The 24,740-nt window shown below is 56.7% G+C and overlaps 3 protein-coding genes across 7 annotated transcripts in view; all 3 read left to right on the forward strand.

The window, feature by feature from the left end:
* Window positions 1–2,623, forward strand: part of KIAA1671 (KIAA1671 ortholog) — a 66,373-nt gene extending 63,750 nt beyond the window's left edge. For all 5 annotated transcript variants that reach the window (XM_059485009.1, XM_059485012.1, XM_059485010.1 and 2 more), the window contains one exon: window positions 122–2,623. The gene's annotated coding sequence lies outside the window, so the exon portion shown is untranslated. The remainder of the gene's footprint in view (window positions 1–121) is intronic.
* A 237-nt stretch (window positions 2,624–2,860) lies between these two features.
* CRYBB3 (crystallin beta B3) lies at window positions 2,861–9,778 on the forward strand. The gene is made up of 6 exons (XM_059485014.1): window positions 2,861–6,082; window positions 6,698–6,777; window positions 8,100–8,218; window positions 8,297–8,429; window positions 8,506–8,648; window positions 9,514–9,778. The coding sequence occupies exons 2-6, from the start codon at window positions 6,703–6,705 to the stop codon at window positions 9,677–9,679; spliced, it is 636 nt and encodes a 211-aa protein (XP_059340997.1). The 5' UTR covers window positions 2,861–6,082; window positions 6,698–6,702; the 3' UTR covers window positions 9,680–9,778.
* Window positions 9,779–12,825: 3,047 nt separating this feature from the next.
* Window positions 12,826–15,455, forward strand: CRYBB2 (crystallin beta B2). The gene is made up of 5 exons (XM_059485016.1): window positions 12,826–12,879; window positions 13,509–13,627; window positions 14,397–14,529; window positions 14,984–15,126; window positions 15,227–15,455. The coding sequence occupies exons 1-5, from the start codon at window positions 12,826–12,828 to the stop codon at window positions 15,393–15,395; spliced, it is 618 nt and encodes a 205-aa protein (XP_059340999.1). The 3' UTR covers window positions 15,396–15,455.
* Window positions 15,456–24,740: the final 9,285 nt, after the last annotated feature.

Consider the following 24,740-nt stretch of genomic DNA (forward strand, 5'->3'; position numbering starts at 1 on the left):
GGGTGGCTCTTTAATGCATTAAATAGACACAACCAAGGTGGCACTACAACAGAAAACACATTTTAAGGTTTTTCTGTTCCAGCTGACCATATCACACCCTTCCTTCTGTTTTCCTTTCCAGACAGTGATTCTAACTAGGAGAAGATAAAGAAGTTTAACAGAAGCCTTAACTCATCTGAACCTAAACCCCCATGTCATGTTGCTGCTGTTTGCTTCCTGCCTCAACTGCTCTGTGCATGGTGCCTTCCTGTTTTGTGGAGAAAAGCTGCTTCAATTCATAGTCAAATACAAAGCTGTGTCTGTGAGGTCGGGGGGACAGTGGCACTTCAGAGCTGCCTGCCAGGAGAACCCCCCTGGGTCACAGTTAGCTCTTCAGAAAATCTTGGAAAACAGAGATATTTGGGAGTGCTGTGATCCAGGGAAATCCCCTTGCTGTGGAACACACTCTGTAGGTGTTCACCTCTGGGAGTTGTGTCTGGCTGGGCTTTGTGTTTGTTTATGAAAATAATAATTTTAATCAATTTTTTTCTTTTTTTTTTTTTTTTGGTGAACAAATAGTAAGCTCCTATTTAGAATGAAATTTGTGGAAGGTGAGAGTGGAAGAACAAATCATGTTTACTGCCATATTGAAAAAGGAAACTTGATTATTTTTTGTAAAATGTATTTTTGATTGGCTTGTATTTACATGTGATCTGCTGACCTGGCAGATGGAGATAATTTTTAGATGAAGAAAATGTTAACTTTTGTCACTCTTGAAGTGGTATATTCTGTGTTTTGTCAGCATGTGGAATAATTGCTTCATTGGAATGTCTTTCCTAAAAAAGGATCAAGCAATAATGTCAACCAGTTCTCTTTAAAAAAAAAAAAAGTAAAAATATGTAAATACTGTTTTTATAACAAAAAAAGGAAGGGAAGAGGGAGGATGTTACACTCATATCAGGGTTCCAGTTAATTGATGAATGTCACTTTAATAGCAGTTCAGATAGTCCCACTTCATATTTTTATTTGTTAATCTGTAAATACCAGGTTTAAGTTTTTATTTTTATGCTGATTTTGTGGGATAACCTAAATGTGATCTTCAGTTTCTCAGATGATTTCCTGTCTTTCCTTTGGCAAGATGTGCTGATAGCAGAGTAGAGATCTCCTGGACCACACGGGTGTTTGGGTATCCCTAATTCTCAGATATTCCCTGTCTCTGGACACTGATTCTGAACCACCAACCACCATGGCCATGGAGGACAGGCTCGATTCTTGCCCCAGATAAGTGCTCTTTCAGTAAATAACCTTTAAAAGTGTGGCAGGCCAGGGAGGGAGGTGACTCCAGGTGTTCCTCAGGCTCAACCAGGAAAACGTGGAAGAGGGAAAAGGAGAGTGGAGAGCTCTCCTCACCTGGCAGAGCTGCTTGGGCTGCACTCCCCCATCCTGCTGAGGGGCTCCTCTGGATATAAACCATAAAGCACCAGCACTTCAGCTCCTTTTCCTTTTTGTCTTTTCTTTTTTTCCCCATCAGCGTTTCGGGAGCGCGGCTCCCGTGGGGCCTGCCCAGGCCAGTGTCTGTCAGGCTTGGAGCTGCCAAAACCATGTGCCAATTCACCTCATGGAGGAGTCACAGGGGGGGATTTGCAGCCCCAGTCTGCAGGAAGTAGCAGCAGGATGAAATAGCAGCAGGATGGCAGGAGACGAGTCCCATCTGCACATCTCTGGCTGCCGGGTTTTATTCCGGTGGCAGCTCCCTGTGCTCCCTGGAGACGAGATGGAGACGTCTGTCTGATGTAAAAGTCTCTTTCCCCTGTTGCTTTGCCCTGTTTCTCATGGGAGCTGTTGCCAGTGTTAGTTTGGCAGCCCCTCTGCTGCTCACAGAGCAGTGATGCCCAGGATTCTGATGGAATTTAGGGATGGGCCGTGTCGGTGCAGCCACCACCATCGCCCAGCTCCTTTTACAACCTTGCACAGATTCCCTTCCCTCTCCTTTAGGTGGTGGTGGAAAAGGTGACTCTTGGTGTGGTTTTTTGGGGTGTATTCCTGTGGCAGCGCCCAAGGGTTCCATGGTGTGTGACACTCACCTGGGGCAGCCTGAGCAGCAGCTGCAGGTGAGGAGGATGATGGTGGCTGTTCTCGCTCACATCACGTGGGGCCTTCCATGTCCAGAAATCACAGGAACATCCCCACAGGCTGCATTTTCCACTTCCACAGGTGACAGTGTTGTGTTCCCAGCAGTTGGAAGATTTACTGGTTCTTGGTATAGGCCAGAAATTCTGTAGCTGTTTGTGCTGAGGAAACTGAGGGGATTGACACGAGGTTTCCACACAGCCCTTGAATGTGTTTGCATTTCCACATCTGCTTGGACAATGCACTGAAATTACTGTATTGAGTAGTTTAACCTACTACTGAGAAATGTTTAATGCTTAAATGTCTAATTAAAGAGCATCTTTAGAATGTTGTTGAATGGGAAAGTGGTTTTTTCTGCTCTGTTATTTCTTTATATTGTACATGGATTAAATATCAACTTCCTTCTCTTCGGGTTATCGCTCTGTAATAAAAGATATATAAATATGTTATTACTTCTTAAATGATAGAACAGACTGTAATACACTTTATATAATTCTATTTTAATTCCAAATAACGCTTCTTGGAATTTTTTTGTGCTTTCATTTTTGTTGCCATGTGCTTTTTCCTGCTGTTTATTGGAGATGGAAGTGAGCTCTGAGGTTCCTTCAGATGTGCTGCTTCCTCCACTCCTGGATCCTGCCCTGGAGCAGGTTCAGCTCTTGTCCAAAAAGTGATGCTGAAGGTGATGGAGGCCCTGTTATTTCCTTTATCTCTCCCCTCACAGCTCCTCAGCTGTTTCTCCTTGCTTAAAAAGCCACATCAATATTGGGTTTAAAAGTGGGATGATGTGTTTTGTGAATTCAGGAACACTTTCTGACTGCCCTCCTCTCATGATCCCCAGCAATCCCTGCTCCAGGTGTTGTCAGGGACTTGCACAGCTGCTCCATTGCTTTTTATTGGAATTCCCAGTTGTGGATTTCTCCCTTTTTATTTTTCTGTTTGCAAATTCACCTTTTTAACATCTGTGAATCTTCAGTTTGTTCCTCATCCACCAGAGCCTTTCACTTCCTGCAGAGAAAGGAGCCATGCTTGGTTCTCCAACCTTTGACATCCCCAGACTTTATTCCATAGGACTTAACCCATCCCCTTTCCACTCCCACAGAAGTTTGTTTCACCCTGTTCCTTGTTTGCAAACTGAAATGCACGTGGGGCGGATTTGGGAGTACAAAGTGTGGCCTGTAGAAGGTTTGGAGCAGCAAATCCCAGATTTCTGCAGGGATGGTGTGTTTCAGGGGCAGGTGGGCAATTCTGGGGTGCTGCTCTGTCTCATGAGGTGTATCCAGGTACAGAACCTCTGGGGTGAGTTCCCAGAGCTGTCACTGCTGTCCCCAAGCCAGCTCTGGGGGTGAAACAAACCATTCCAGTGGAATCCAGAGCTGTCACCATAACTGTGCTCACCCTCTGCACCTCCCTGAAGGACTCTGGGGCAAGAGCAGCTGCAGCCATGTGAGGGAAGTGTTGGATCCATCCCTTCAGCCCAGTGCTGAGAAGGAAAAACAGGTATTAATTGCTTCAATTCCTTTTAAAAATGGATTTTTAGGAGGTGAAGGCTTTTGGGGCCTGGTTGGACAGGGTTTGGAGCAACATGGTCTACTGGAAGGTTGGGGGGGCAGAATGATTTGAGCTTTGAGGTCCCTTCCAACCCAAATAATCCTGTGATTCTATGAAACCACTTCCATGGAGCTTTAAAGGGATTTGGGGTGTTCTGGCAGGGGCTGCAGAGTCCAGGCCTAGTTCTGCTCACCCTGGGAGTGGAGAGGGTGGAAATCCTTCCCCAGCTGGTAGTGGGCTCTTTTCCTGTTCACTCAAGTATAAATGTATTGCAAAAATATAATCTGAAATAATTTATGGTTCTTCTGGCGGGATTGGCAGAGAAGAGGGCGAGCCAAGATCTGGTGGTTTATGGCTTTTTCTCATTCCATATTAAATAAAATGGTATCAAATCTGATTTTGAAGAAGCTCTTGTGGAGATTAGGCTTTTATGTTGCTCCACATAGCCCTATAGAGTCTGTCAGTCTGGGTCACAATAAATAGATAGAAATCACATAGTGTGATAGAAATCCTGTATTTTGTGTTTCCTAGGGAATAAAGATATTCTGGCTGCTGTGTTTTGTTCTGCACCATTACAGTTCCAATTTAGCTTTGCCAGGTATTAACAAAAAAAATCTATTTTCCAGCAGTCATTTTTCAAAGCGATTTAAGAGGCTGACGGTGAGAGGAAATTGAGGTCTGTTTGGGAGAGGCATCAAGGAGCTCCAGTGCCCCTTCTGTCATGTTTTTGGAATTGCCTTGTCAGTGTGGAGAGCTGGGAGAGGCAGATCCAGGACCCTGAGGCTGTGGCAGAGCTCGGTGAATGAGGCTGCAGGGAAGGAAGGGACTGGCACAGGAAATTCTGTGTTTCTGATTTGTTGAGGACAGCTGATGTTGCGTTTGGTGAGACAGAAATGAATCCATTCCTCCTCAGTCCAGTAAAACAGGAGAGGTTTCCATTCCTCTCCCATTCAGTTTGTCCAGCCTGGTCCAGGAAATTCACCTTCAACCTTTTCTGGCAATTTCATTTAAGATTTCATGGGTAGTTCTTGGTTTCAAGATGAGCCACACTCCGAGCCGGTAGAAAAAGCTGCAAGGGCTGTAGTAAATTGAGATCTGTGCAGCTGAATAAAATGTTCCCTGAGGAATCAGGATGGTTTGGGTCTGAAGGGACTTTCAGAGGTGAAGAGGGAGTCAGGCCTGCTACCAGCAGAGTGAAATGCTCCCAGTTTGGTGTGAAATGCTCCCAGTTTGATGCCTTACATCACCCTGTGCCTGTGAAGATGGACAAACCCTTGTGCCAGGCTCCAGAAATGCCTCATCACACCCCAGGATGTGTTCCCAGCCTGATCTTGGGAAATGCCAGGCAGGGAGCCAGACTGGGGGCAGAGAAAGAAAAGGAACTCAATGGAGAGAACCTGCTTAGGGCCAAAGTTACAGCAAGAACACCACTCTGAAAATGCTGAGCTGCTCCATCTGAGCTCCCAAAGCCAACCCTGGTCCTGCATCACATCTTGCATGGAGCCCTCACAAATGGGGTCATTTGCCTGGTTTTTGCTTCGCACTGCTATCAGTTTCCAGGCTAAACCCTCTCAAGGTGTGTTTGTAGGTTGGGATTCAGCTCAACCCTCCCCAGGTGTGTTTGTAGGTTGGGATTCAGCTCAACCCTCCCCAGGTGTGTTTGCAGGTTGGGATTCAGCTCAACCCTTCCCAAGTGTGTTTGTAGGGTGGGATTCAGCTCAACCCTCCCCAGGTGTGTTTGTAGGGTGGGATTCAGCTCAACCCTCCCCAGGTGTGTTTGTAGGGTGGGATTCAGCTCAACCCTCCCCAGGTGTGTTTGTAGCATGGGATTCAGCTCAACCCTCCCCAGGTGTGTTTGTAGGTTGGTTGAAGGTAAATCAGTTGGAGAGGATGGAGTGGGTGCAGAGCTTCCCACAAAACTGCTCCTGGACAGGAAAGGCTGGAGGTGTGAGCAGAACCTGCCAGTGGGAGAGGAGTGCAAGGAGCTGGGGCTGTTTATTGCACTGAGGCTCCTGAGGAACCTGGATGTCCCACCTTGCGCGGAGCCCTCACAAACGCGGCCATTTTGCCCGGATTTTGCTTCGTGCTGCTCTCAGTTTCCATGCTTAAACCCTCCCTGGGGAACTGCTGACGGCAGAGTTTTCCAGAGAAGCTGGCAAGAAGCAGCGTGAACGTGCTGATGTGAGTTTGGCCGTTAATCTGCAGCGAAGCGAGCGGCCCTCGTGCGAGGGCTGGCCCGGAGCGATCGCCGCGGCGGCGTTTCCATGGACCGCTATTGAGCCGCGGTCCCATGGCTGGAATTCCGTGGACGCAGCTGCTGCATCAGCGCCCGGCCCGGGGAATTCTGCTGCTCTGGACAGAAGCAACCCCATAAATAGCGGGGCCGGCCGCGCCGCCCGGCACAGCGGAACCACACGGACAGGTAGCACTGCTGGGACTGCACAGGGGCCTCCACAAAGAGTTGGTGTGTCTGAGTCAGACAGGGTTTGGCGAGAAGTGAAGCTGCAGGGTTTGATTCAGGATGTTTTCAAGCTCCTTTATTCTTCTCTTAAGCCCCTTGTTGGCGTGGCGTGTTCCAATGTTGGAGCAGAGTTTTGTGGATGTTCCTGGAGAGTGAAGAGGGGGCTCTCACCACCATCCCCCCCAGCACAGCAGCTCCAGCTGCTGGGTTTGGTGTCCCCCAGGATGCTGGAGCAAGGGAGAAGTGTCAGGTTTATGTTGTGGGGAAAGATGTCAGCGGCTGGAAGCTGAGAAATTCCTGCTGGGAACAAAGGCAGGGCTGTGAGATGGGAGTTTAGTGGCAGCTAGGCTCTGTGTCCCTTGGGACATGGCTCAGTTCAGTCCTGTGGGTGCCTGGGTGAGGATTTGGGACCTGTGTACAGGAGGAAGAGGAGGATGCATAAGAGAGCTTGGACATCCCTGGGGATTCATGCATTCTGTGCTAACCCTGTTCTGTGCCAGCTTCGTCCTCTGTTTCATTACCAGCTGTAAATCCTGGTGCCTCCTGCCTTAACCTGCTGCAATTTGGGTTTTCCAGGCACAATGACTGAGCAGCAAAGTCCCCCCGAGCAGATGGCGACTGGGGAGGGTGCTGGCGAGCGAGGAGGCACCTATAAGGTATACTGGGCTGTACTGGGGACAACTGGATGCTGGGTGGAGCCATGGGATGCCAGACTGGAAGCAATTCTGGGGTCAGGAGTGGCCTCCAGCTCTCCCACAGCACCAATGGGTGGCCACGCTCTGGTGTTGAGCCTGGGGGGGCTGCAGGTTGGGAAGCAGCTGGGGCTGGGGATCTGCTGCTGCTGCTGCCTGCAGGAGGGACACTGCTCCCTGCCTGTGTAGCTGGCCAGGCTGGTGTGCAGCTGCCCAGGGTTTAATCAGGAGATGAAGCATCCCAGCACAGCAGGATCAGCTGTGGGCCCAGGCACTGAAACTGCCCAGGTGTGTTTGTTGGCTGGGATTCAGCTCCACCCTCCCCAGGTGTGTTTGTTGGTTGGGATTCAGCTCAGCCATCCCCAGGTGTGTTTGTAGGTTGGGATTCAGCTCCACCCTCCCCAGGTGTGTTTGTAGGTTGGGATTCAGCTCCACCCTCCCCAGGTGTGTTTGTAGGTTGGGATTCAGCTCAGCCCTGCCCAGGTGTGTTTGTAGGATGGGATTTAGCTCGTTTGGTTGAAGGTAAATGAGCTGGAGAGGGTGCAGTGGGTGCAGAGCTTCCCACAAAGCTGCTCCTGGATAAGGGAAGGCTGGAGGTGTGAGCGGGCGCCAGGAGCTGGGGCTGTTGATTGCTTTGGGGTGCACAGAGGCTCCTGAGGAACCTGGGTGTCACCTCTGTCCCTTGAGCCCCCCATTATGTGATGTGTGTGCTGGAGGCTCTGCCCTGGTCCCAGTCTGAGGTGTTGCAGCTGGGACCCCTTTGGGGCAGTGCCAGGGGATTCCTGGTCACCCACTGACCCTCCTGGTCCCTGAGTGGTGCTGGGCACCCTGCCCCATGCCATGGTCTGCTGCTGAGACTGGCTCCAGCCCATCCTGCAGGGGTCTGGGATCTCTGCACCTGGCAGGGCTCAGAAAGAAACACTGAATGAAGAGCTTGTGCCGGGCATGGTTGGATCTGGAAGGAGCAATGATAAGGAAATGATAATGAGCAATGACCAGGCTGGGGGTAAGAGAGGCAGCCCATGGCTCAGGAATTCTCTTAGCCCAAACCTTTCATGTTTTCAGTGCTGTGTTTGAGCTGGTTTTCAGCCTATCATGGATAAAATTCCAGCTTGTGCTGGAGCACACGCCCTTGGCTGGAGCTCTGTCGGAGGCACTGGCAGGACCCAGCTCTGCCAGGCAAGGAGTGACATTGGCACAGGATGGTCAGGATGGAGGCCAGAGCCCTTTGATCACTGCTGCCCCCACTTCCTGGGGGTGGCTGACAGGGTCTCTCCCCACCTTAGATCACCATCTACGAGCTGGAGAACTTCCAGGGGAAAAGGTGTGAGCTGACAGAGGAGCTGCCCAACATCACCGAGAAGGAGATGGAGAAGGTGGGCTCCATCCAGGTGGAGTCTGGCCCGTAAGTCTGGGCTGGGGGAGGTGGAGCAGCCCCCGGGGGTGGCAGGGAGAGCATCCCCCTGAGCCTGGGCTCCTGCAGGTGGCTGGGCTTCGAGCGCCAGGCCTACGCTGGGGAGCAGTTCGTGCTGGAGAAGGGCGACTACCCCCGCTGGGACTCGTGGTCCAACAGCCACAGCAGCGACAGCCTGATGTCCATCCGGCCCCTCCAGATTGTGAGTGGGGCTGTGTGGGGTGGCCACAGCGCTGGGGACAGCCAGGGGACAGCCCCTGAGCCGCCCTTTCCCCCAGGACAGCGCTGACCACAAGATCCACCTGTTTGAGAACGCGGGCTACACCGGGCGCAAGATGGAGATCGTGGATGATGACGTGCCCAGCCTGTGGGCCCACGGCTTCCAGGACCGGGTGGCCAGCGTCAAGGCCCTGAATGGAACGTAAGGATGGGCACACAGGGGACACCCTGACAGCCTCCTGCCCGGGGCACTGTGGTTTGTCCCCCCAGGGTGGTGGCAGGGGCCATGGTACTGCTCATGCCCATGGTGCTGCTCATGCCCATCGTGTCCCTCGTCCCCTCCCTGCTGCCACCTTTTCCCTGGCCCACAAGGAATAACAGGAACCATGGCAGTGTCCCTGGGGCTGGATGATGGCTCCTTGCCCTAACCCACCAGCCATCTGAGCTGTGGTTCCTTCTGCATTGAACTCTCCATCCCCTCATGTGGCATTTCTCACCTGGGCACTGCAGCCTGTGTTGGTGGCACTTGGTGGCACAGGAGTGGTCTTGGGCAGCATCACCTGGCTGTGGCAGGCAGACATGGAGACACTGGGATGGAAATGGGGGTACTGGGATGGGGATGAGGAATTGGGATGGGAACACTGGGGTGGGGATGGTGGCACAGGGATAGGGATGGGGACATTGGGATGGGGACACTGAGATGGGGATGGGGGCACTGGGATAGGGACACTGGGATGGGTATGGGGGCACTGAGACAGAGATGGGGACACTGGGATGGGGATGGGGGCACTGGGATAGGGACACTGGGATGGGTATGGGGGCACTGAGACATGGGTGGGGGCATTGGGATGGGGACACTGGGATGGGGACACTGAGACAGAGATGGGGACACTGGGATGGGGAGGGGGGCACTGGGGTGGGAATGGGGACACTGGGATGGGAATGGGGACACTGAGACAGAGATGGGGACACTGGAATGGTGACACTGGGATGGGGGCACTGCCTCTGCTCCGGGTGCTCTGTGGGTGTGGTGTGAGCACTGCTGAGCCCTGCCCCGATCCCCACAGGTGGGTGGGCTACGAGTACCCCGGCTACCGGGGCCGCCAGCACGTCTTTGAGAAGGGCGAGTACCGGCACTGGAACGAGTGGGACGCCAACCAGCCCCTGATCCAGTCGGTGCGGCGCGTGCGGGACCAGCAGTGGCACCAGCGGGGCTGCTTCGAGAACAGCTGAGGGGACCCCGAGCTGCCGGGGCTGCCCCCGCTGCTGCTGCTGCTGCCGTGACCGTGGTGTTCTCTTTGTGCAAAATCCAAAATAAAGCTCTGAGCTGGAGCCGGCGGGGCCTGCCTGGTCCTGGGGCTGCGGGAGGGTGGGATGGGGATGGGGATGGGGATGGAGATAGGGATGGGGATGGGGATGGAGGGGTGTGGATGGGAATGGGGATATGGGGATGGGGATGTGGCCGTGCCCAGCAAACCCCGCTCAGGGCACAGCGGGCAGTGCCAGTGTTTGCAGTGTTACATAAAGGCTGCAGCTTTCCAAAGATAACCCCCGGCGCTGCCGTGTCAGGGTTTTTCCAGCGCCTCTGTCCCTTTTCACAGCATTCCCTGCCTGCTCCCAGGGCTGCTGGCCAGGTCCAGGGCAGGGAGGGGGCCGGGGGGATGCGGAGTGCCCATCCCTGGGTGCTGCCAGGCCCTGTGCTCATCCCGTGGTGGGATGGATGGCTGTGCCCAGCCTCAGCGTCCTGCAGGGGCTCCAGCCTGTCCCCAGGGATGATTTCCACAGTCCTGGGCTGGTTTCTCCCACGGGAATGAGCTCTGACACGGGGGGGCTGTGCTGGGACAGAGGTGGGGGATTCAGGGGTGCCACAGGGTGCTGGTGGGACACTGAGCTGGCACTGCCCTTCCTAGGGGCACTGTGGCCATGCTTGGGGAAACACTGGGCTGGGGCAGAGATGGGAGATGGGCTTGAGTCCATCCAAGGGCTTTGTGCAGGTCCCTGAGGAGCCCCCCAGGAGCTTTTCCTTTTGGAGAGGGGTTGGTGGCTGTGCAAGGCGAGTGCCTGGCCCCCAGAGGCAGAAGCTGCTTCCAGAACAATCCATGGGGCTGCCATGGCCAGGGCTGGGATGAGCTATCCCCATCCAAGGGAGGGGATCCTTGGGGCTGTGCTGAGCACTGTGACAGCCCCTGCTGAGGGGATGGGATGGGGCTGCAGGGCTGCACTGGGACCTGGGACAGGGCCATGGGGGTCCAGGGCTCAGGATTGACTGAATGGATTAACCCAGGAGATGGGGAGGGCCGTGCTGGGTCCATCTGTGGGGCTGCAGTAGGAGACACAGGCAAGAAAGGAGAACTCCAGAGCTGGGAATGAATGCTGGAAACTCTGGGTCACCCCTCACCGTGTCCATGGCCTGAAGGGTTCCTTGCAGAGCTGCAAGGTCAGCTCTGGACCTGGATCATCATCATCGCCTGGAGCTGGGGCAGCTGCAGATTCTGGGGATTGACCCCACACATGTCACCGCCAGGGTGGGCTCTGGTGACAGCACCCTGTGGGTGACCCTGTGCAGCCATCCTGGGGGACTACAGCCCATCCCCTGCTGTGGGACCCTGGGGAGGCGCTGTGAGGGGCAGGCGTGGGGTGTGTTCATGGTGGTGACACTTGCTGGGGTGACAGGGCAGATGAAGGGTGGGGTGAAGGGGGCTGTGAGTGCTGCACAGCAGCAGCAGTGTCCCCCCTCTGTGTGAAACCTCCTTTGCTGAAGCCCCCAGCCCTGTTTAGCCCCTGGCTGAGCTGCTGGGACAATGCCAGCATAGGGGGCATGCACTGCTGCCCTCACCCCTGCCCAGCCCTGTGCTGCCCATCCAGCCACATCCCATGGAGATGTGTGAGCCCTTTGTGACCTCAGCTTTGTCCTGGTATCAGCGAGACACCCTGGGGCGTTTCTCAGGGACCCCAAAGGAGCCCAACACCCAAACTTGAGCGCACCCCAGCCCCAGGGTGCTGCCCCCAGAGTGTTCCCAGCAGCTCCAGGTGATGCAGTTTCAGTGCCAGAGGAGCCAAGGTGACCTCGGAGCTGTGCAAGGAAAATCCCCCCCATCCCCTGCCCATGCCCGGAGCTCCGGGCCGGGGTCGGGGAGGCTCCGCGGTGCCCCCGCTGCTGGCACAGCCCCGGGGCTGCTGCAGACGGGCAGAGCCAGACGCTGCCCAGCGCTTTGGGGCGTTTTATCTCGCATGGAAAGAGCCGAGCTCAGCAGCCCCGCTGGCGGCTCCGGGCTGGCGGGGGGATCGGCTCTCCCAGCGCCCCGAGCGGGGCTGGCGGGGCTTTGTTGGCCCGGCCCGCCCCGGCTCTTGGCACGCGTTCGGCTGATGCTTGCAAAGTCCAAATCTCCTCGCCACCAAGCCGACAAAGCGGGTGACTCGAATGTGACAGGTAATGAAATAACTCGGGCTTGGTGCTCGGGCAGACAAAGGCGGCGGCGGATCAGCTGACCCTGGTTTTCATTGGGGTTTAATCCAGCATTCTCGCTTTGAATCGGGCTTTAACTATTTTGTAAATAGTTTTGGCACCTCTCTGCTGCGGCTCGGTATAAATTCCACCTCCCGGCCCCGGCCCGTCACTGGCTCAAGCGGGTACTGGTAGAACTGGTAAGACTTTGCTATTCATTGTTCTTTATTTTGCCTCCTGCCGACCCCCGGGGCCGGGGTCCCTTCCCCTGGGGACACTCCTGTCCCTGCAGCCCAAAGCAGGACATCCCACCCGGCCACGGCTCCGTTGCTTTTTGTCAGGAATGAGTTTTTGGAGCTGCTCAGATGCTGAGGGTCCCTCTGGGCTTGAGGACAGGGCTCCTTCCCGGGAGTGGCAGTGCCAGGCTGGGCTGGGAGGGCTCGGCACAGGCTCCTGGGGCTGGGGCTGGCTCCGGGTGCTTCTCTCCATCACCCCTTCCAGCACACACGTGGCACAGGATGCTCAGCTGGGCAGGGACAGCAGGGAAAGCTCGGCCACAGGGCCTGGGCTGCACTGGGAATGATTTAGGAATTGCCTGGGCTCCACTGGGAATGATTTAGGAATTGCCTGGGCCCCACTGAGACTGATTTAGGAATTGCCTGGGCTCACAGTTCCCTGTGCAGGTTCCAAGGAGCATTGCCTGAGGCTGGGGAGGTTTGGGGTGCTGAGCAGCCCTGAGCAGAGTTTGTCCCTGGCACCCCCAGGCTGAGCCCATCCTGGTCCCACCACCCTGTTCCCTGGGCAAGCTGCAGGGTATGGATGGGGGCATGGACACAGGACTCTGAGCAGGGTCCCCAGCATGTCCTCGCAGGGAATTTAACAGATTTTAACCTGCTGAGCTTCCCTCCCAAGGCAGCAGACACCCCAGCTGATGATGGCTTCCGAGCACCAAATGCCAGCCTCCAAGCAGCAACAAGCCAGCTCCAAGGTCAGTGGGACACTGCCCAGCCCTGCAGGGGTTCCAGGGCACCCTCAGCCTCTCTGGATGCCCATATCACACCCGGAGACACAGCTGGTGCCAAGCACTCCCTGCTGAGCCTTTACAGCAGGACCCGGGGATGGGAATGGGAATTTTGGGCATCCCGCACCCTCAGGGCAGGTGGAGCGGCTGGGAACAGATCAAGGGCTGATCTCCCACAAACCGCTGCACAAACAGATCTGACCCCTGAGATCTGTGCTGGGCTGGTGGCCCCGGGGCTGTCCCCGGGTGTCGCCGTGTCCCTCTGGTGGCAGCGGCGCTCCAGGCACAACCCGAGCCCCTGAGCTGTTTGATGCCCGCTGTGAGCGTGGCCATCCCTCTGCCAGGAGCAGCAGGGCACTGGGGCAGAGCTGGCAGGGCCTCCTGGGCACCCCTGAGTGAGACCTGCATCCTCAGGGGGATGGTTTGCACTTGCAGGCTCCTTAAACGCCTCTGGGGCGCGGTTTTGGGAGAGGGAGAGGTCTGGGCTGCTGCAGGTGTGCTGCCCCGTGGCTGGGTGTCTGATAGTGTATGCAGCACACCAGGACAGTGGCAGCAGGGGCAGGTGACAGCCGTGCTGAGGTGCTGCTCCCTTGCAGATTGCCATCTTCGAGCAGGAGAACTTCCAGGGCCGCTGCCATGAGCTCAGCGGGGCCTGCCCCAACCTGAAGGAAGCCGGCGTGGACAAAGTGGGCTCCATCCTGGTGCACTCCGGACCGTACGTGGGGGCCCTGCGGCGGTGGGAGGGATGGGGATGGGGAGGGATGGGGAGGGGTCTCCCCGTTGCTGCCACACCCTCATCTCACCGCGGATTTCCCGGATTTCCCTCGCCCATCGCCGCTGAGCTGCTCGCCCAGCTCAGCCCAGTGAGTGCCCGGTGCTGGCAGGTGAGCAGGGGACACAGAGGGTGACAGGGGGTGACATTGTCACCTGGGCAGGCTGAGAGCCCCGTTCAGCACAGGAGAGTGGAGGGGTGTGGGTATGGGCAGAGATCACAGAGTTACCCCCAGTTTGGTTTCCCTCCCTTTGGGTGCGGGCACAGGTGGGACTGGGATCTGTTTGTGCCCTCTCCCCACCTGCTGGCCCCGTGGGTGCTCTCCGGGCAAGGGAGGACCCTGAAAAGCCCCTGGAGATTTCCCAGTGCTGCTCCCAGAACAAAGGGACAGCTGGTGGGAGCACAACCCCAGCTGGCACATTTGGGTGATTATTGCCGGCCGGGGGCTGTGTACAAACCACGAACAGGACGGGACTTTCCCAAAACCCTCTAATTTTGTAGATTCTCACAGGTGATCCCGTGAGTGACCAGGGATTAAGGATGGGTGGCCACCCCAGCGGGAAGCCCTGAGATGCCACAGCTGGCGGAGGCACCGCAGCCCCGCCTGGCACCTCTCCCGTCCCTGCAGGGAGCAGGGGGCACGGCTGGGGCTCATCCCGGCCGATCCCCGCTCCTCCGCCCCCTCTAAAGCGCGTCCCCTGCTCTCTTGCAGCTGGGTGGGCTACGAGCAGGCAAGCTGCAAAGGGGAGCAGTTTGTGTTTGAGAAGGGGGAGTACCCCCGCTGGGACTCCTGGACCAACAGCCGGAGAAGCGACAGCATCACTTCCCTGAGACCCATCAAAGTGGTGAGAGCACCCAGACAGCCACTACCCACCCGCCAGACCAAGGTCTGCAGCCAGAAGTGTTCCCCAGCCTTCCCCCGCCCTCCCCAGCCCCGCGGGCGGAGGGGCAGCTCCCCCTCCTGCGCACCCTCGCCCCAGCCCTCGGGGCCCGGGGAGCCGTGGGGGGGTCGGAGGGGGCGCGGGGACGGGGGCGGTGGCAGGTGAGCCCAGAGCCGAGGACGTCTGCTGGTAAGTCTGGCAGTGCCCGCAGGCAGCGGCTCTGTGAGCCCCATGGATGGATGGATGGATGGATGGATGGATGGATGGATGGATGGATGGATGGATGCCGAGCACCCCCGGCACTGTGCCCGCCCTGGCCTCGGGTTCCCCCCAGCCCTGGGCTCTGCCCCCCCTGCCCAGCCCAGCCCCGCGGGGCCGGCGGCCGCTGAGCCCCCGCTCTCTGCTCTCCCGGCTGCAGGACAGCCAGGAGCACAAGATCGTGCTCTACGAGAACCCCAGCTTCACCGGCAAGAAGATCGAAATCATAGACGACGATGTGCCCAGCTTCCACGCACACGGCTACCAGGAGAAGGTCTCGTCCGTGCGGGTGCAGAGCGGAACGTGAGTACCGGGGCTGGCCGGGGAGGGCCCTGAGCATCCCCGCGGGCCATGCTTGGCGTGCGTGTGTTGTACGACCCCCTCTCCTCGTTTGCCTCTCCAGGTGGGTGGGATACCAGTACCCTGGCTACCGGGGCTACCAGTACCTGTTTGAAAAGGGGGACTACAAGGACAGCTCGGACTTCGGCGCTCAGCACCCCCAGATCCAGTCGGTCAGGCGCATCCGGGACATGCAGTGGCACCAGCGCGGTGCCTACCACCCCACCAACTAAAGCCCCTGGCCCGTGCCGGGGCGCGGGGAGCGGAGCAAACGCGTTCCCCCGGCCGCCGCCGCTGTGCCCCTGCGGCCTCACCTCCCGCCTCCCCCCGTGTGATGCCCGCGCTGCCGAAGCAACAAAATAAAGCTTGGAGTTTCAAAGTCCCAGCTCTGCCCTTTCGTGCGCGGCGTGCGGAGGGATCCCGCTGGAGGGATGGGATGCTCGCCCTGCCCTGCCGTGCTCCTGGATGGGGAGGGGGCTGGGATGCTCTCACTGCCACCCAGCGCTGGTGTCATCGGTGTCCGGGTGAGGGAGGTGACCTGGGGGCTCTGGGGCTCAGCCCAGTCCTGGGTGACATCCTGCTGCGGGGACAAAGTTGTCCCCTGAGCTTTGGGGCAGATGTCACAGATGGGAAGGATTACCCACTTGGTCGGGGCACCTCCGAGCTGAATAATAGCATTCATTATTAGGCTTTGAAAGCTTTAATTAGTAACAACGCTTTAATTTATCAGTCGCGGTGCTAGAGGATGCCTGTCATAACTCGGGCAAAGGCAGTGGAGGAGCGCAGCCGCACCTGCATGCCCGGGGGGCTCCGTGTGGTGGCACGGCGGTGGCAGTGACAGATGCGGTGGCAGGGGCGGATGGGCTCGGTCCCCTCGGGCAGCGGGACGTGGCCGTGGCAGCCGCTCGGTGCCACCGCGGCTGTGTGGGCACAGGTGAGGGGCACCTGACGGGACACTCTGGGCACCTGATGGGGCACTCTGGGCACCTGACGGGGCACTCTGGGCACTTGAAGGGGCACTCCAGGCACCTGATGGGGCACTCCATGGCTCCTGCCATTCTCCTGGCCCTGCCTGGCTGCGGGTTTGGGTGTGAATCCCCCAAACCCGGGAATCTCAGGGAGTCAGGGATGCTCAGCATCCTCCTGTCAGCTCCCGCATCCATCCGCCGCAGACGGAGGGTTTGCCCCAAATCCTCTGTGTGCCAGAGGCTTTTCCCTGTGCTCCAGAGGAATCCCTCGGTGGGCACAGCCCAGCCCAGGGTCTGTGACCAGCCCGAGTCATCGCTTGCCACACGCTGCTGTGAGATTCCAGCTCCTCGGCGAGGCTGTGCGGAAAGCTGCGCCTTCCCTTCCCCAGGGAGGATTCAGGATCATCCCAGACCCGAAGGTTTTAGTGGAAAATGGGATTTTAGCAGCGCTCTGTGCGTGCCGGGAGGGAAATGGCGGCTTCTGGAAAAGGTGAAAGAGCAGCGGGGTGGGGAGCAGAGACCCCAGATCAGAGATTTGAATCTCTGACCCCAAGTCAGAGATTCCCAGGCCTGGAACCCTGGAATGGTTCGGGTTGGAAGGGAATTTAGAGCTCATCTCGTTCGGCTACCCAGCAATGAGCAGGGCCACCTTGGCCTGCCCAGGTTGCCCCAAGCCCTGTCCAACCCAACAGTTGGGGCCGGGGCAGCTCCCGTGGCGACGGCTCTGGGTGGGCTGGGAGAGTTCTGGGGTAAAAAGCACCGAAAGCAGAAGTGGAAAATGTGAGCGAGCCCCAAGCACCTCCTGTGGGACCTGCCGGGGGAAATTCCTGCTCTGGTGGGTGGGTGCACGCAGGTGGGCGCCCTGGGGTCACCTGGAAGCAGCTTCAGCTCCACCGAGGAGGGTTTTTCCCTCGCTGGCTCTGGGGAAATGTGCTGAGAGAATAATTTGGTTTTTTAAAATTTTTTTATTCAAAAGCAGAAGATCGCCTCCGTCCCACGCCCGCTCCGAGCTGCCATCTGGCTCTCTGATACCGCGCTCGTCTTCTCAGCAGCTCGGAGCCCCCTCGGCCACCCCTGTCCCTGTCCCTGTCGCTGTCCCCTCCCTCCTGCCGGCCACCGTGTCGCTTTGCCGGGGCTGAGGAGGTGTCAGCGGTGCCGCTCTGCTGGCTGGGTGGGTGGTTTTGCCGTCGTGCCAACAGCTAAAGCTGTTCTCCAGGCTGCGGATGGGATTTTTAATTTTTTTTTCACCCAGCAAAAAGAACAGGGGGGATCAGCCCCCAGCGCTGCCGGCCATGCTGGTCCTGGTTCCATCCCCTGGTCCTGGTTCCATTCCCCGGTTCTGGTTCCATGCCCCGGTTCCGGTTCAATCTCCTGGTTCTGGTTCCATCCCCGGTTCTGGTTCCATGCCCCGGTTTTGGCCCCATCCCCGGTTCTGGTTCCATCCCCCAGTCCTGGTTCCATCCCCGGTTCTGGTTCCATCCCCCAGTCCTGGTTCCACCCCCGGTTCTGGTTCCATCCCCCAGTTCTGGTTCCATCCCCCGGTTCTGGCTCCATCCCCGGTTCCTGCCGTCCCCGCAACCCCCGGCAGGTGAACCCCACCGGGCAGGGGCTGCCCGCAGGGGAGCTGCAGCAATTTGCTGTGGGGTAATTAATGAGCGAGTAAGAATGATGCAAACCCTGGCTAAATCCCACACTGACGTGTCTTTTCCTTCCTGTTTTTTTTCCTACTGGAGCAGCAGCTGCTGGTTGTCCTCGGGAAGTGCCTCCATCAGGACCATGATGGGCTGGTGAGGAGGAGGAAGGGTGAAGGGATGAAGATGTGCCCCTCAGCTCCCACTGGCTTTGCTTTGCCTTTGCCAGTGCAGCCGGGTGAATCCCCCCTCGGGACACCCCAGGTTGGAGAATCACAGGCTAAAAAACAACACTCTTGAAAAATATGGATTGTTTTTTACTTAAATACATGAGGCTGAGATCAGCCGCACCTGCAGCCTGGGTGCTTTGGGTACCTAATATGCCTTGCCAGCTGTGAAACCCCAGCTTCACTGTGGGTTTCACAAATTTTTACCCTCTGAAAATCATTGTTATGTTTAATTCTCCATCTTCAGGAGCAACGTGATTATATGAAATTCTTAGCTTCAATTTTTATTCTCTTCTTCTTTGCATTAAATGGAGCCTCCAGCCTCATGTTTGTGCCTCCACGCACAGGCCCAGCCACAAACTCTGGAGGTTTAAGGAAGGAAGGAAACCAAGCAGGAACCCAGCATGAATTATTAAAGCCTTGTGGTTTTCCAGGGCAGATTTGTGATTTATCAATGTTCAGCTTTGGCATGTGGAAAAGTAATCTCAGCTCTGATTAATGCGAGGGCTGAGGCAGGAGTGAAATATCCCGGAGAGAGACAGAGGGAGAAAGAAAGAGGCATTTTGGCTCTGGCTGTCCTGAGAATGGGCATTCTTGTCCTCAGTGCCAGGCTCCCATTTGCTTTCTGCTCCTTGTTTTTGTTCCTGACATCGGTGTGATGAGGCAGAGAAAGGAAGCAATGAAAAACCTCCACAGCTCCTTGCAGCCGGTAAAATCCCTGTCCGGCTGAAAAGCTAATTAAGAAACATCACTCCTCCAGCGGCCAGAATTGGAAGCAGCCTCGTGGAGACATAATGGGATTAGTGGGGATCAGGGGATTGCAGCCGGGCAGGACAGCCACGATGCTGAAACCCTCAGGAGCAACCCAAAACTCTTCACTGACACAAGGGGTGTGACCGTGTTCACAGGGGTCTGAGGATGAGGGAAGAGATGAGGATCTGACTCCATGTTTCAGAAGGCTTGGTTTATTATTTTATGATATATATTATATTAAAACTATGCTAAAAGAATAGAAGAAAGGATTTCATCAGAAGGCTGGCTAAGAATAGAATAGCAAAGAATGATAACAAAGACTCATGGCTCGGACTCTCTGTCCGAGCCAGCTGACTGTGATTGGCCATTAATTAGAAACAACCAACATGGGCCAATCACAGATGCACCTGTTGCATTCCACAGCAGCAGATAATCAATGTTTACATTTTGTTCCTGAGGCCTCCCAGCTTCTCAGGAGGAAAAATCCCTAAGGAAAGGATTTTTCATAAAAGATGTCTGCAACACAGGGGATGTGCTGGGAAGGGGTTCCATGGGACTCCCTCTGCATCCAACACCTTTCCCCAAACAAATGGAAAAAAGGTAAATATTGCATTTCCCTCCGAGTGAGCAGCCAGGGTTCACCCTTGGGGACAGCCAGCAGTGGCACTGTGACCCCTCCATGGGGACACCAGGGCTGGAGAGTGCCAGCTCCAGGTGAGGAGCTGGCACAGTGACCAGCGCTGTCACATCCTGCAAATCCAGCAAATCCAGCAGCAGAGAGCTCTGTGAGTGCCAGCAGAGGCTGGGGAACTGGCTGTCCGAGCTGGAAACCCCTGGGCAGCACAAGTGGCAATTAGGAAACATCTGTTCCTCACAGCGCATGGCAACGTAATGGGATTAAAATGTATCACAGGATTAGGGCAGCGCTGCACAGATCAGCTACTGTGGGTGTTCTTGGGGGGGGAAAGGGAAAAGCGAATTTCTGTCTTTGGCATGGACATAACCTTTATGTTTCTTTTTTTATTTGTACCTTGTGCACGGTGCAGAGCTGGAGCCAGACCTTCTCTCTGCACAGTTCAGTTCATCTCAAAGGAAACTGGGGCTGAGTTTAAGCAATTTTAGATGAAATGGCCATGTGGGCAGCCAGTCCCTGGTGCTGCCACCATGGCTGGAGAAGTGGTTTTAGCTGGGTGAGCCTGGGATATGACACGGTGGCCTGTCCCCTCTGTCCCCTCTGTAGTGTTGGGAGGTGTGTCATGAGCTGAGTTTGGTCCCTTTGGGTGGTGGGAGGATGCTGCAGGAGCAGGGCTGGAAATTTGTCCTAATTCCCTCAAGGAGCATCCCTGGGGCCGGGAATTTGCCCTGATTCCCTCATGGAGCATCCCTGGGGCCGGGAATTTGCCCTGATTCCCTCATGGAGCATCCCTGGGACTGGGAATTTGCCCTAATTCCCTCATGGAGCATCCCTGGGACTGGGAATTTGCCCTGATTCCCTCATGGAGCACCCCTGGGGCTGGGAATTTGCCCTGATTCCCTCATGGAGCACCCCTGGGACTGGGAATTTGCCCTGATTCCCTCATGGAGCACCCCTGGGACTGGGAATTTGCCCTAATTCCCTCATAGAGCTCTTTCCCTCAGGAGAAACACCCAGGCTGCAGAAAAACCATGAGGGAAGCATCAGGAGAGAGGTTTGAGGCAGGAACAAGTGAGCAGCCTGCATTTATTGCTCCCCGTGGCTCCTGTTAGAAAGGCACAGCTCATTCACCCCATCCTGGCCATGGGGCCACCCCGGGCACAGCTGGGCTGGTTTGGGGGTCTCCATCCCTTTGTTCCCAACACCCCAAACCCCAGAGGGCCATGCCAGGCATGGGCACAGCAGCCCTGCAGACAATGGGGACATTCTTGGGCGAAGCAAAGCGATAACGCCGAGAGCCGCCCGCTATTTTGGGAGCTCATATGCTCCGAGGCAAATGTCATTTGTGTGTAAGATCCATTTAGGGAGCCGCGTAATGAAGTCGTGCATCATGAGGAGGGAGCGGCTCGCTTAGCAACCTTGCCGCGGGTGACGTCTGGTGCTCCTTCCCCTGCAGGACGGGATTGCTCCTCCGGCAGCCGCAGAGAGAAAGCGCTGCTGGCAGCTGCCGGGAGAGGCGCTTTGGGCTGCGAGCACATCCCAGCTGCTGAGGTGCCCCTGTGCTGGGCAGGGTTTGGGTAAAAGCAGCTCCCACCAACACCCAGCTGCTGAGGTGCCCCTGTGCTGGGCAGGGTTTGAGTAAAAGCAGCTCCTAGCTGCTGAGATGGGCTTGTGCCCCTTTTCTGGGCAGGGTTTGGGTGCTGAGAGCATCCCCCAGTTGCTGAGGTGTCCCTGTGTTGGGCAGGGTTTGGGCTGAGAGCATCCCTCAGCTGCTGAGATGGGCTTGTGTTGGGCAGGGTTTGGGTGCTGAGAGCAGATCCCAGCTGCTGAGATGCCCCTTTGCTAGGCAGGGTTTGAGTGCTACGAGCATCCCACACCAGCTCCCAGCTGCTGAGATGGGCTTGTGCCCCTGTGCTGTGCAGGGTTGGGGGGTCTGGGTCCTGTGAGCAGCTCCCAGCTTCTGAGGTGCCCCTGTGCTGGGCAAGGTTTGGGTAAGAGCTGCTACCAGCTGCTGAGGTGGGCGTGTGCCCCTTTTCTGGACAGGGTTTGGGTGCTTGTGCCCCTGTGCTATGCAGGATTTGGGTGTTTGTGACCCTTTTCTGGTCAGGGTTTGGGCGCTTGTGCCCCTGTGCTATGCAGGATTTGGGCGCTGTGAGCAGCTCCCAGCTGCTGAGATGCCCCAGTGCTGGGCAGGGTTTGGATGCTGAGAGCAGCCCCCACCAACACCCAGCTCCCAAGGTGGGCTTGTGCCCCTTTGCTGTGCAGGATTTGGGTGCTGTGAGCAGCTCCCAGCTCCCAAGGTGGGCTTGTGCCCCTTTGCTATGTAGGGTTTGGATGCTGCAAGCATCCCCCACCAACAGCCAGCTCCCGAGGTGAGATTGTGCTCCTTTTCTGGGCAGGGTTTGGGTGTTTGTGCCCCTGTTCTGTGCAGGGTTTGCGTGCTGTGAGCAGCTCCCAGCTCCCAAGGTTGGCTTGTGCCCCTGTGCTGGGCAGGATTTGGGCACTGTGAGCAGCTCCCAGCTCCCAAGGTGGGCTTGTGCTCCTCTGCTGCGCAGGATTTGGGTGCTGTGAACTGCTGAGATGGGCTTGTGCCCCTTTTCTGGGCAGAGTTTGAGTGCTGCAAGCTGCTCCTACCCGCGGAGCCTCGGCTCTTTTAGGGGTGCAAGAAGCTGGGGGGACAGAGCCCTTTGGTTGTGGGGGATGAAAGGGAGAGAGCTGTGGTCTCATTTCCAATCCAGAGATCCTGCTGGATGGAATGTCCTGATGTGCTGGATGTGCCGGGGGCTCTGGGCACAGGCTGGCAGTGGGAGGAAGGCAGGGAGGGAGAGGATGGCAGGATGGCTGCCTCACACGGCGCGGGAATGTCTGTCCGGGTTCTGTCCAGGTTTCCGGATGATGAGCAATTACGGGAGAGATTTACAGCAGATTAAGTCAGAAGGCAAAGTCCATTATCTGCCCAGAGGAGCTGCAGAGGCCGTGTGGGAAGGGAAGGGAAGGGAAGGGAAGGGAAGGGAAGGGAAGGGAAGGGAAGGGAAGGGAAGGGAAGGGAAGGGAAGGGAAGGGAAGGGAAGGGAAGGGAAGGGAAGGGAAGGGAAGGGAAGGGAAGGGAAGGGAAGGGAAGGGAAGTGGGGCGCTTTAACCCTCATCCCCCTGGACAGTGGCTTTGCTCCTCTGGGGACAGTGCCCACTCCAGGCATGGTGGCATCTGGACCACAGCAGGCCCCTGAAATCATGAAATTTCAGGATTTTGGTGCTGGAATTTGCCCTAATTCCCTCATGGAGCCCTTGGCACTGGCTGTTGTAGGAGCCCTGCTACACCCTCCCATCGGAGGTGCCTGTTCCCAGCCACAGGGCCCAGCTGAGCTGCAGATGCTGAGGCCGTGGGGATGCATTTTAGCAGCAAGACGCTTTCGAGGTCACCAAGGGTTTATTCACTGTGCTCTCTGACGTGTAAATCTCTCTGAGAATAGTCTCTGTTCCCCCGGGGAAGGCTGTCCTGGGGGGGCTGCAGCCACCCATGGGGATGTGCCCACTGACCCACTCCCGTCACTCCCCAGGGCTGTGGCCTCACTGCTTCCCTCAGCTGTGAAATGAAGGCAATTTACTGCTCTGCTTTACAAGGGCGCTGAGAGGGAAGATGAATTGTTTGGCATGACAGACAGGATGGGTTCTGATCCTCAAATCCTCCTGTTTTGCTGTTTGCCAGGCCCTGCGGGAGCGCGGCTCCGCTGGGATCATGGGCTCCTTTCCCCAACCTCACTCCGGACCAGGTGGCCACAGATTTGGCACCAAGGCAGATCCAGCAGCCTGGGGACAGCATGGCTGGTGGCCCTGGTGACCTCAGGGCTGACATGCAAAGGGCAGCTCAGTCCCCAGCACCTGCATGCGGGGCGGTGACGCAGCTGTAGGCCCCAGACCTGCAGAGTCGGGATTAAACTTGACACTTAGAGCCCGAAAATCTGCTTAAGGGAAAGCTGACACAAAGCTCAGCCCTGCCAGGACCTGTGCTGTGGAGCAGGGTCACAACTCTCTCTGCACTGCGGTGTCCCAGTGGGTGTTACTCACAGCTGTGATCCACATATCCCACAGCCCTTGAGGGAGAATTCCTGGTGTGGGATGATGTCAGGGGCCTGCAGCAGAGAATTCCAGTGAGAATTGCAGGTGTGGGATGATGTCAGGGGCCTGCAGCAGATGCCCCAGCCATGCCAGCCCACCTATAGCTCCCAGGCCTTCCCCACAGCAGAGGTGTCCTCTCCTCACTCCCTGGGGATGCAGGAGCAGATCCCCATCCAAATCCTGCTCCCTCATGCTCCCAGCCCTGCTCCCTGCTGGCTCCTTCCCAGCACAGTGCATTCCCAAACATCCCCGTGCCCTGCCACCAGCACCAGCCTCTTGGCATCCATGCAGGCAGCTGTGCCCCCCCTTCAGCTTGCTGGGGTGCTCCTTGCACTGGTTCTGTGCCAGTCCTGGAGATTTTTGCTGCAGCACCAGGAATTCTGTGGGAGAGGTGGCACCCAGCACCCTTGCCCGTGATTTTGGGCACGGCACAGCTCCTCTGGGGCCTGGGTGCTCCTGATACCGAAGTGAGTTGTCAGTGTCACCTCGCAGCGAGCTGCAGAAGGCAGTAATGAAGGCTGCTGAGCACGCACTTCTCCCTAAATTACCTCATTTATTCAGGGAATCAGATGCCGCAGTCTTTCATGGCTCCTTGTGAGGCTCGGATCTTGTGGGATGCAAGGCTATTAATAGGACCCAATCTTTCCCCTTCTTCTTCTCTGGGCTAAAGGCAGAAGAATTCAAACAAGGGCCCCTTTGATGTGACAGAAGTACAAATAAACCCCGTGCCATTTCGCTCCCAGTGCATTCCCATGTTTCTGCTGGCTTTGCCTGGCTCAGGGCTGCACCAGCAGCTCTGGGGCCAGGCAGCCAAGGTGGAGGAGCAGCCTGTGGTGCCCCTTTCAGCTGTTCCTGCCCCTGTCTGCGGTGACATCAGGAGCTCTGAGACCAGATGGATGAGATGGGATGCGGGTGAATGATCAGCCAGGGCAGCAAATGCCAATTTGTGTGTAAACAGGCCAGGAGCACAAAGAGCCAGGGAAGGGAAATAACTAGAAAGCATTTCCCACACAGCCAGACTTGTTTCCAAGGAGCAGAGACAGCCTCTCCAGAGCTCTGGGGGGATTTCAGCCCCACATCCTCTGGCTGCTGACCCCCTCTCCCTGTGCCTGGTGTGGCATTGATGGGGCTGGAGTGAGCTCTGAGCCCTTCACAGCATCTCCAGCACTGACCCTGTCCTGATCCACCCCTGTGGTCCTGATCCACTCAGCAGAACCTCCCAAGAGAGAAAGGCTCTCATTTCCAGCAT

The sequence above is a fragment of the Ammospiza nelsoni genome, chromosome 18, assembly GCF_027579445.1.
Source record: "Ammospiza nelsoni isolate bAmmNel1 chromosome 18, bAmmNel1.pri, whole genome shotgun sequence".
NCBI lineage: Eukaryota > Metazoa > Chordata > Aves > Passeriformes > Passerellidae > Ammospiza > Ammospiza nelsoni.